This window comes from Brassica napus, chromosome C1 (assembly GCF_020379485.1).
Source record: "Brassica napus cultivar Da-Ae chromosome C1, Da-Ae, whole genome shotgun sequence".
Classification (NCBI taxonomy): domain Eukaryota; kingdom Viridiplantae; phylum Streptophyta; class Magnoliopsida; order Brassicales; family Brassicaceae; genus Brassica; species Brassica napus.
In genome coordinates this window covers 7,528,236-7,540,602 of record NC_063444.1, presented here as the reverse complement: position 1 = coordinate 7,540,602, position 12,367 = coordinate 7,528,236, and the positions used below count along the sequence as shown (strand labels likewise).

The 12,367-nt window shown below is 46.8% G+C and overlaps 1 protein-coding gene across 1 annotated transcript; it reads right to left on the bottom strand.

Moving 5' to 3' along the window:
- Positions 1 to 6,742: 6,742 nt before the first annotated feature.
- LOC106375609 lies at positions 6,743 to 11,113 on the bottom strand. The gene is made up of 4 exons (XM_013815562.3): positions 8,603 to 11,113; positions 8,403 to 8,537; positions 7,809 to 8,308; positions 6,743 to 7,687 (listed from the first exon to the last, which is right to left on the bottom strand). The coding sequence occupies exons 1-4, from the start codon at positions 10,833 to 10,835 to the stop codon at positions 6,914 to 6,916; spliced, it is 3,642 nt and encodes a 1,213-aa protein (XP_013671016.1). The 5' UTR covers positions 10,836 to 11,113; the 3' UTR covers positions 6,743 to 6,913.
- Between the last annotated feature and the right edge of the window lie 1,254 nt (positions 11,114 to 12,367).

Below are 12,367 nucleotides of genomic sequence, written 5' to 3'. Positions count from 1 at the left end.
ATTACATCACCGACCGGATATGGAAACAACAATTGGCGCCCACCGTGGGGCAGGGGATTCTTCTTCACCTCAAGACAGCTCGGCGGTCACAGAACCCACATCGCAACAAGACATTCCGATCTCGGCAACCACTGACCATCCTGGAGCGACTAGCGCACAACTAGCTGCAATGACAATCTCGGACCATACAGCCAACATCTCGACACTAGTGGCGACGACATCAGAGAAGCCATCAATGTTGGCAACCTCGGACCATCAAGCCAACACCTCAACCCAACCATCTATGGTTACGACCTCAGCCCTACCAGCAGCAGTTACAATCTCACATCATCCAGCCGGCACCATGTCTAACACGAGAACGACGTACTCCACCCAGCCGGACATCTCCATGATCTTTCAAACACTTCTCGGTAGGATTGATGAGCTCGCTCGAGGAACGAATTCTCGTTTGGACGACCTCGCGCATTCTCAGATTATTTGCAACAACCGCATCAACGAACTCCAGTCTGTCGAGAATGGCGCACCAAGATCACAACAAGTTGAGATCACTCCACGACTCCAGCGTGTTCTTTTCAACGATGTACCAACACCAGCGACCGGTTCAGGACAGCACCGATCAACCCAAGCCAATGATCTACATGCACCAATCGCAAGTTCTGGACAACAACATCAGACTCATATGAATGAATCTTCAGCACCAATCATCGACTCCAGACATCAGCGCCCAAACAACAACACTACCTCCCTGCAGATCACCAACAGGGAAACCCAACACAGAGACGACGACATTGAAGAAATGAGGGCTCAGCTGCAAAACATGAACTCCAAAGTCCATCAGGCAACCAGCGCAGCACCAGAGATCGATCGTGTACTTCGCGAGACCCAGAATACACCTTTTACAACTCGTCTCCTTAGTATTCCTGTCCGACACCAGAAGAACAAAATCAAACTCCCGACTTACAACGGAACATCTGATCCAAGAGAATACCTCACTGCTTTCAGTATCGCAACAGGAAGAGCCAATTTTTCACCAGAAGAACGCGACGCCGGTCTCTGTCAATTGTTTGTGGAAAATTTAAGCGGACTCGCCCTCGGTTGGTTCTCACGCCTCGAAGCTCATTCTATCGACGACTACAATCAACTCTCAACGGCTTTCCTCAAACACTACTCGCTGTTTATCCAACAGAATGCAACTAATGCCGACTTATGGACCCTAGCCCAAGAACCTACGGAGACACTACGCTCGTACATCGAAAAATTCAGAGCCATAGTCTCTCGCATCACCGTACTCGACGAAGCAGCAGTCCTCGCACTCCGAAATGGTCTTTGGCACGAATCACCATTCCGAGAAGAGCTCATGAAGTATAAACCACAGACTCTGGACGATGCACTCCATCGGGCTATCACTTTCATCGAAATTGAAGAAGATAAAGCTGCATTCAGCAAAAAACACGCAGCCGCCAAAAAATCATCTTCAAAGGACAAAGAGCCTGACGAATACAACGAGCCTAGACAGCATTATGACAAAGCGTACAGAGATGGAAAGAGCAGAAAAGCATCCAATTATCAAATCAGCGACCAACCATCCAGTCGCTCCACAGGAAAGCAGGCTCGCAACAGTCAAGGATCAGAAGATGCCCAGGCATATTGCAGCTACCATAAATCTAAGACCCACAATACAGAAGAATGTCGCCATCTACAGGAGTGGTTGTTGAACAAGTACCGCAATGATCGAGATTCATCATCTAAAGACCAGCAAAACGACAAGGCACCAAAAAATGAAGGTGAACGTTTTCGACAAGTCAAAGAAGAACGTGATCGCCAACACGGACAGAAACGCCCTAACGAGCAAACAAACGCAGACACAGAGGCTCACAAGCGCGCACGCGACGACCGAAACAATGAGCAAAAACGTGAAAGAACTCCCCCACCTCGACGTGTAATTAATGTGATCATGGGAGGTCTCCAGACTTGCAAAGATTCAGTCCGATCAATCAAAGAATACGAGCGTAAAACATTCACCTCGCAGAAATGGGGAAGCATCAGTCACATCGACGATAAACCAAAAGATGGCTATGAAATCAGTTTCACAGAAGAAGATACCAAGGGACTAGACACGCCACACAACGACCCCCTCGTCGTTGAACTCAGGATAGGTGACTGCGAAGTCACACGCGTACTAGTCGACACTGGAAGTTCAGTTGATTTAATCTTTTCAAAGACCCTTCAACGGATGGACGTCAAAGATTACGAGTTGAAACCCTGTAAAAGACCACTCACAAGTTTCGCCGGAGATACAACAATGACGATCGGAACAGTCAAGCTACCAGTCTACGTAGCAGGAATCACCAAAATCGTTAAATTTGTGGTTATCGAGAGCCCTGCCATTTACAACGCCATACTCGGCACCCCATGGATACATTCAATGAAAGCAGTTCCGTCTACGTACCATCAGTGCATCAAGTTTCCCACTACATCAGGAACCTACACCCTCAAAGGAAATCAACGTCTCTCACGCACATGTTTTGTCACCGAGCATAAATTAAGAAAATCGTCAAGAACATGTTTGATAGCTAGACAAGGCGACGAGCAAGAAATTGCAGACGACCACGCCCGCGAACTTGTGATACAAGTCAACATCGACAAAAGCGACCCAGAACGATGCGTCGGAATCGGAGCAGACCTAAAAAATGATCTCAAAGACCAACTTATCAGCTTCCTTGAATCCAACGCCTCAACCTTCGCCTGGACAACCGAGGACATGCCCGGGATCGACCCATCTGTCACTTGCCATGAGTTAAACGTAGACCCCATATTCAAACCAGTCAGGCAAAAAAGGCGCAAGCTCGGCCTAGAGCGCGCCAAAGCTGTAAACGACGAAGTTGAACGTTTGACAAATGCAGGATCTATCACAGAGGTTAGGTACCCAGAGTGGCTCGCTAACCCTGTCGTCGTAAAAAAGAAAAATGGAAAATGGCGTGTGTGCGTCGACTTTACCGACCTCAACAAAGCATGTCCCAAAGATAGCTTCCCACTCCCTCACATTGACCGGATAGTCGAAGCAACTGCAGGGAACGAGCTCCTATCTTTCATGGATGCCTTTTCAGGATACAATCAAATTATGATGCATCCAGATGATAGGGAAAAAACCGCGTTCATCACCGATCGAGGAACATACTGTTACAAAGTCATGCCCTTTGGACTCAAGAATGCCGGCGCAACCTATCAACGCTTAGTGAACCGAATGTTTGCCGAACAGCTCGGCGACACCATGGAAGTTTACATCGACGACATGCTCGTCAAATCCCTCACTGCCAACGACCACATCAAACATTTAACGACTTGTTTTGAAAGCCTCAACAAATACAATATGAAGCTCAATCCGACCAAATGCACTTTCGCCGTCACATCCGGAGAATTTCTCGGATATATTGTCACCAAAAGAGGAATCGAAGCAAACCCACGAAAAATCACGGCCATTGCGGAACTCCCATCTCCAAAAAACACGAGAGAAGTCCAACGATTGACAGGACGCATTGCCGCACTCAACAGATTCATCTCGCGCTCGACAGACAAATGCCTTCCATTCTACCAACTTCTACGACACAACAAACGTTTCGAGTGGGATGCAAAATGCGAAGAAGCTTTCCAACAGCTAAAGCAATATTTATCCACACCACCGATTCTGGCCAAACCCGAAGACGGGGAAGTTTTATACTTATACATATCAGTCTCCGCATGCGCTGTGAGCAGCGTTCTGGTTCGCGAAGACCGTGGGGAGCAGCGTCCAATCTTCTACACCAGCAAGGTTCTCGACAACGCCGAAACAAGATACTCACCACTCGAAAAACTCGCCTACGCCGTAGTTGTCGCAGCACGTAAACTCAGGCCGTATTTTCAATCCCACACAATCCACGTTCTGACTAACCATCCGCTTCGATTGATCCTCCACAGTCCAAGTCAATCAGGACGAATGGCAAAATGGGCAGTCGAGCTCAGCGAGTACGACGTCGAGTTCAAAAGCAGAACATGTGCAAAGTCCCAGGTGTTAGCAGATTTTTTGACCGAGCTACCTCCTTCCCAATACGACGACGATCTAAACACCAAGAATTGGTGTCTCTACGTCGACGGCTCATCTTCACGAAATGGATCAGGTGTTGGAATACGACTCATATCTCCTACCAGTGAGATCATCGAGCAGTCTTTTCGCCTCGCTTTCCCAGCTTCCAATAACGAAGCTGAATACGAAGCTCTCATCGCTGGTCTCCGTCTTGCAAAAGCGGTTGGTGCGAACAAGATAGAAACTTTCTGCGACTCTCAGCTCGTCGCCAACCAATTCAGCGGTGAATACGAAACGAGAAATGACCGAATGAATGCTTACTTACAGGTCGTCCAAAAACTGTCCCAGGATTTCACCAACTTCACCCTCACCAAGATTCCCCGAAGCGACAATTCCTCCGCCGACGCTCTCGCTGCTTTAGCATCAACCTCCGATCCTTCGCTCAGAAGAATGATTCCAGTGGAAAGCATCGATAAACCGAGTATCGAATTAGCCATGGGAGTCAACATCATAGATGACCTCGACGAAGAGATGGACGACACCAACGAGATGAACGAACCTACACCCGAAGAAGAAATTGTGGATTCAATCGATTGGCGCGACGAAATCAAATTCTACATTACCGAGGGAACAACACCAGACAACCGCTGGGCCGCACGACGCTTGAAAGCTCGATGCGCACACTATGTCATGAACGACAACGTCCTCTTCAGATGGAGTTCGACCAAAGCATTACTGCGGTGCATACATGGTCAAGAAGTTAGATGGGTCCTCGAAGAGACACACGAAGGCGCAGGTGGTAATCATTCAGGAGGACGAGCCTTAGCCATTAAAATCAAGCGACACGGACATTTCTGGCCAACAATGGTCGCAGATTGCGAAAAATTTGTATCCAAGTGCGAAAAATGCCAGCGCCATGCCCCTATGATTCATCTACCAACGGAGCTCCTCTCAACCACTACGTCACCATATCCATTTATGAGATGGGCAATGGACATTGTTGGCCCAATGCCACCATCGAAACAAAAGCGCTATCTCCTGATCATGACTGATTACTTTACCAAATGGGTCGAGGCTGAATCTTATGCAACTATACGCGCCCTCGATGTTCAGAAATTTGTCTGGAAAAACATCATCTGCCGCCACGGTCTCCCATACGAAATCGTCACCGATAATGGTTCTCAATTCATCTCAGCGACTTTCGAAAATTTCTGCGCTTTGTGGAAAATCAGGTTAAGTAAATCTACACCAAGAAACCCTCAGGGAAACGGACAAGCTGAAGCCACAAACAAAACAATCCTCGATGGAATCAAAAAACGTCTGGAAGAAAAGAAAGGTGTTTGGGCCGACGAACTCGACGGTGTTCTCTGGTCACACCGCACAACACCACGTCGTTCCACGGGTATGACACCGTTTTCCCTATCCCATGGAATGGAGGCAATGTCACCAGCCGAAGTCAGCATCCCAAGCCTCCGTCAGCTCACACTCACCGAAAATGAAGAGCTCAACAACTCAATGATGATCGACCATTTAGACCAAGTTGAAGAAAAACGGGACCAAGCTCTCCTCCGCGTTCAAAACTATCAAAATCTGGCCGCTCGATATTATAACAAGAGAGTCAAGGGAAGGTTCTTTCAAATGAATGACCTCGTCCTTCGCAAAGTCTTCGAAAACACTCGCGAGTGGAAAGCAGGGAAACTCGGTGCGAACTGGGAAGGCCCATATCTGATTTCGAAAATCATCAAACCAGGTGTCTATGAACTCACCGAAATGAGCGGAGAGAAGGTTCCAAGATCATGGAACTCCTTGAATCTCAAGCGATTTTACTACTAAAGAAATCTACGAAGACCGGTGCACCCCTGATATACTAAAAATAAGACCCCAGGAGGATCCACCCCTTTTAATTCAAGCATTTACTTTCTTCGTAAAGGTGAACTACGGTCGGCTTGATCCCCGCCTGTGGGGTACGTAGGCAACCTCTCTCGAGGCTCAGCTAGTTCTAAAAAAAAAATTATATAAAGTCTATCTAAGGAGGCACAAGCAAGAAGACCGGCGCGCACTTGATGTACCAAAAATAAGACTTCAGGAGGATCCACCCTTTTTAATTCAAGCATTTACTTTTCTTGTAAAGGTGAACTACGATCGGCTTGATCCCCGCCTGTGGGGTACGTAGGCAACCTCTCACGAGGCTCAGCTAGTTCTATAAAAAAAATTATATATTTTTCAAACAAATATCAGGATACGACCATCACTCACAGCGCCAAGAAAAGAAAAAGAAAAAAAAAACATACGAGATCCATTCTCAGTGTTGCGGCTCCGCGCTCACACTCAACCAAATTTGCAAAATAAAAATACGAGATCTGTTCTCAAGTGCTGCAGTTCCGCGCTCACACTTACTCAAATTTGCAAAATAAAAATACGAGATCTGTTCTCAGTGCTGCAGCTCCGCGCTCACACTTCAATCAAATTTGCAAATTAAAAATACGAGATCCGTTCTCAGTGCTGCAGCTCCATGCTCACACTTAATCAAATTTGCAAAATAAAAAATACGAGATCCGTTCTCAGTACTGCAGCTCCGCGCTCACACTTCAATCAAATTTGCAAAAAAATAAATAAATAGAGATCCGTTCTCAAAACGCCAGCCCTACAACATCTCAACGATCAAAGCCGTGCAAAGAAGAATAAAAACAAACATGAAGAATTCAAGCATCATATAAAAGAAGACCAACATCCATATCCGAAAGAGATCAACATGATCAAAACATAACAACCAAAGTCTAAAAAAAAGGGGAGGAGCAGCAAAATAAAAGATAGCAGCAGCCACGCAGGGCCTTGACGATCACAAGAACCAAACTACGGACGGGAAGGAACCTGACCTTCACGCCTCACAGCCGAAGACGCAGCACCAGCACGCTCAGCCACACGACGACGACTTGCTTCTTCACGACGACGATTTTCCTCCCTCCCTCTTGCCTTAGCAGCATCTTCAACCCCCGCAGCAAGAGTCGGATGAACAGGAGAGAGCGGACGAGTAAAATCAAAGGAAGGGATATCAGCCAGTTCCTTGGGTTCAAACTCAACACAAACAACCGAGTTTGCCTTCTCCTTCCTCCGGACCAATTCATTCTCAAGATGCTTAACCTTACCATCAGGAATATTTATGGCCTCTTTCTTCCAAGTTTTGGCAGCATCAAGCACTGCCATGATCTGATTCACTCCATACATAGATGTGCGAACAACCTTCTGATTATCCACATACCTCCGCACCTTTTCCATACGGGAATTGAAAGTAGCAAGCACGTCATCATGTCTCATTACTGCCCTGCGATACCTCCTGCCCGCCACTTCCTTTTCCTTCTTAAAACGCTCCAAGTCGGCCGTTTGACGTTTCTTCACCCGCCCAGCTTCCAAAGCTATCTTTGCAGTAAGTTTTTCAACTTCTTCCAACGCATCTGAAGACACTTTCTTCTCAGCCTCATACTTGCCGCGCAGAGCTGCCATTTCCTCGGAACTGTCAACCTTATCCTTAATAGAAGCAAGCTCAGCCTTCGTTTTTTCAAGCTCGGCCTTCACCTCTTCAAGCTCTTCATCTTGATTGACCACCAATTTGTTCGCAAACTTTGTAGCCTGCACAAAAAAAAACACAAAAAAATTCTTTTAGATCAAAACCACAAACTCATTTTTCTTAAAAAAAAAAAAAAAAAAAGAAAGAAAACAAACAAACTTTGAAGAGAAATAATTATCTTACAATGGCCAAGTGACGAGCAAATTCCTTATACCACTCACCGCGCCTAACTTGATCAAAAGGCAAGCCATCAACGCCACCAGGTGATTGAAACAACTTGAAAAGATCACCACATCCCGAAGCCAAACCATTGAACGAATGTTCAAACGGCTCAAAAGATGCCTTCTCCCCAGCAGGAGACTCAACCACCAAAGGCAGCTCAACATCAGAACTCACGATTTTACGAGACTTTGAAGGCGGCACGTCTTTTGATGAACGATCAGCAGCAGCCCTTTTCGCCACAACACTCCCACTGCCCGCAACAACTTCCTTTCCAGAAGCACCAGCGGACGGTACAGAAACTGTCGTACTCGTAAGACCCACAACAATACTACGAGCAGATGCCGAAGGCTCCACACCAGCGGCACACTGACCAGACTCATCAACAGAAGCATCATCAATACCTCCAGCAAAGCAATCAGCCAAACTCGGAATCTCGCTAAAATCCATCTTTCTCCAACAAGCTACAAAAAAAGAGGCCAACAAAACCATGCAAAATCAGTAACTTATCAAAAACAACAAGTATTTACCAAAAAAAAAAACCCGCATATTTTTTACCTGAGTCAATAAACGGGATGCGCCGCCAAACCTCCGATCGCCTCACCACAGTCCAGTCCCGAGCCTTCGTCTCCTTGAAGTATTCCACGCACTCACTATCACCAGGAGCAAGAGGAACACCAACTGAATGACGACCTACAAAACAAGACAACAATCAATAAGAGTGTCAAACAAGAACACACCAATAAGATTTAAACTACCATTGTAAGGATTCCAACTACTCCTAAAAGGGACACTCATATCAGAAACATCAGGAACCGACGAAGGCGCGATTCGAACATAAAAAAACTTTTTAATCCAACATAACGTTTTTCTCTTCCTCTCCCCAACAACACCACAGCCAGCCCTCATAGACACATAAAAAGCCCCGTCCGTCTTATCACACCGAGTAATACGCGCAATACGTTCAAACAAGTTTAGGCTCATGTGAACACCAATATCCGCAGCTGTGAACAAAGCTGCAACTATGTTTCGAATAGCAGCAGGAGTAAGTTGAGCAAGTGCAATAAGATGCTCATCACAATACGCCAGCAGCAACCTCGGGAGAGGAAACCACAAATGATATTCGGTGAACCAGAAGTCGTAAACACAAAGCCACCCATCCGGAACCGTCCACGGACGTTCATCCTCGCCAGGAATACGCACCTCTATGACACCATTACGGCAACAGTTGGCTGAGATCCACTTAATCGTATCCTCATCAACAATAGAAGGAAATGACTCCGATGGATCCGGATGATTAACAAGAGGACCTTCAAAACTCCTAGGCCTTTCCCTCGCCTTCCTGACCCTCTTTTTCTTCTTCTTCCCATAACCACAAGAATTACCAAAGGCATCAAGCGATCCAGCAAGGGAGGCAGCCACGCTTTCTTGTTTTATTTTTTTCAAAATATCAGTAACATCGGCTCGACGATCACCGCCTCCATCGGTGTCATCCCTCCCATCATCCACAACAATGACTCCTAGACTACCACTAACACCGCTTTGCTCACCACTAAAACTATCCTGCTCATCACTAGAATCATCACATTCACCACTGAAATCACTACGTCCATCTGCACCATCTCGGTCACCCATCTCATCATCTCCGACAGCAGCATGATCACCATCACTAGCATACTCGCCTTGATCACTTTCCTCACCAACATTAATGTCACAGATCCCATTCCACGCATCACTGGCGCTTCCCAGCGCACCATCATCCTCAACACCAACACTTTCAACGTCATCATCTCGTTTATCATCTTCAGAAACGTCATCATATTCACCAGCAACACCAGCACTATCCACAGACTTCTCACTACGAGAACTCGAGTACGAACTATCATCATCAGAGGAACTTGTAGTTTCCGACGACGACTCCTTAGTTTGGGAAAAGTTCGCCAGCCGCATCTGCTCATGCTCCTGGATGGTTTCTAACATAGTCTTCTTCGTCAAAGATGACGAACTAGGGACAATAAGAGGTGTTGTTAAAACCAACCCCGATCCCTCAACACCAGGCTCCACCGCTAAATTAGTCCCATGCTCATCAAAAAGAAACCCGGTCCCTTCCTCGATCAAACTCGCGCTTACCCTGTCTTCTGCTTCACTCCCAGTAAGAGTACTTAACTCAACAGCAATGACAGATTCGGCAATCTCCGACCACGACTTGCGGCCATCAGCAAGCTCCATCTTACGAACTAACAAAGACAGCTGCTCACAAGCAACCTTCCCACCCGAAGGCATGCTTGATACAACAGAAGATAAGTTTGGAACAAGAGACGAGCTGGAACCAAAAGACGACGAACTCAGCCCCACCTCACCATGACACGGCTTCATCGATAATGGCAAGCTCGGAACATTAAGCGACAAGCTCGAACCTAGGAACGAGCTAGGAACTGGCGAACTCAAAACAAAAGCCGAGCTCGACCCCACCAATGGCAAGCTCGTGCCCTCCGCATCTCGACCACAATCTTTCACTAACAACGAACCCGAAGTAACAACAGGAGACGAGCTCGAAACCACCGTCGACGAGCTCGGAGTCGCCATTAACAAACTCAGATGCGCCGTCGGCAAGCTCAGACCCACCATTGGCAAGCTCGGGACGACAGGAGGCGAGCTCAGACTCGCCGTCGGTAAGCTCGGATCCACCATTGACAAGCTCGAGACGACAGGAGGCGAGCTCAGACTCGCCGTCGGCAAGCTCGGACCCGTCATTGGCATGCTCAGATTCGCCGTCGACGAGCTAGGGACATCAAGAGGCAAGCTTGGAGCCACCATTAACGGGTTCAAAGCAACAGGAAACGAGCTCGAAACCGCTGTCGACGAGCTCGGAGCCGGCATTAACAAACTTGGAACATCAGGCGGCAAGCTCGGATCCACCATTGGCAAGCTCGGGACGACAGGAGGCGAGCTCAGACTCGCCGTCGGCAAGCTCGGACCCGTCATTGGCATGCTCAGATTCGCCGTCGACGAGCTAGGGACACAAGCTCAACCCCTTTCCAAAACGAGCTCAGTCTCTACCCCCCACACCTCAGAACACAAGCTCAACCCCACAGCCTCTCTTCTCCCACAAGACCTCCTCACGATAAACAAACAAAACCAGATTTGTTCCCTTTTTAAAAAAAAAAAAAGGGAAGAGAAGAGTAAAGACGAGCTCAACCCCACAGTCTTTCTTCTCTCACGAACCTCCTCACAACAAAACCAGATTTGTTCCTTTTTTTTTAAAAAAAAAAATAAAGACAAAAGGGAGGAGAAGAGTGAAGACGAGCTCAACCCCACAACCTTCTTCTCGCACGGACCTCTTCACGACAAACAACAAGATTTGTTTTGCTTTTTTTTAAAAAAGAAAAAATAAAATAAAAAAAGGGGAAGAAGAAAGATATGTCGGCAAGGAGGAACCAAGAAAGAAAATATAATAAATAAAGAAGGCAAATGACCACACACAAATAATAAAAGGAGCAAAAAAATTTTACCTTGCTTCCAAATGGGGGACAAGAACAAAAAATAAGAGACCCAACCATCACTTATATAGGAAAGGAAAAAAGTGTTGCCCTATTTCCTGACAATTCCCGAGCCCGACCTGATTTTCTCAGACAGAAGATTCCAGAAGAATTCACCAAGATTCAACACTTGGCGAACTGTGGGGGGGGGGCAATTGTTGGAGATGGGCTTAGCACCAGTCCATTAAGAGCTAAGCCCAAAATCAGGCTCGGCCCGTTAAGCAACAATTGATGATTTCGCTAGAAGACAAAACGTACGTCATTATAAATAGAAGACGTCAGAATCATTGAAAGGACGCTCAGAAAAGTACAGAAAAGTACAGAAAGTACAGAAAAGGAGAGCATCGCCTCTTCATCACAGACAGTCTTGGACGACCTCGACCATTAGGCGAGCTCGGCCCAGACGACCTCAAACCATAAAATAGAAAGATATTTGTTTAGACGAACTGTTTAGACGAGCATCTTTAGTTCTTGTAATTGACCGAGCTTGTTTATTCTTGACTATTAATACGAAAATCTCCACCCCTTTACATCATTTATAAATATTACATCACCGACCGGATATGGAAACAACATCCCCTTCTAGAACCGGATAAAGATAAAAGAAATCCGCCTGAAGCTGAATCATGTGGTAAGGATCAAGCTTTACAAATCTCAACCAGGAGAGAAACAATCGAAAGCAAGTTGACACACAGCTGAATGACGACACAAACCAGACGGGAAGAGAACAAAAAATTGAGAGGAAGACCGCAACTTTGCCTTGGATCCGCCATAGACGACGTCTCCAACACCGCTCCGGATCAGCACTTCACGAAAAACCACCGCATGCTCCGACACACGCCGACAACACGAGCTACAGGAGAATACGACAGGAGAGAAGCAAAGAGAAAAAATAAAGATTTAGAGAGAAGAAGGGAGCTCCCGGCGTCGGAACGGATGCTCACGCGCCGCCGATGAACCGGAGCCACACAGATTCGCCTTTGG

Excerpts from the sequence above, each read along its gene's own strand:
- LOC106375609 (XM_013815562.3), bottom strand. The coding sequence starts at position 10,835 with ATGCCAATGACGGGTCCGAGCTTGCCGACGGCGAGTCTGAGCTCGCCT. Across the intron at positions 8,309-8,402 it reads CATCCCGTTTATTGACTCAG|CTTGTTGGAGAAAGATGGAT; the intron begins GTAAAAAATATG and ends CTTTTTTTGTAG. Across the intron at positions 7,688-7,808 it reads TTGCTCGTCACTTGGCCATT|GCTACAAAGTTTGCGAACAA; the intron begins GTAAGATAATTA and ends TTTTTTGTGCAG.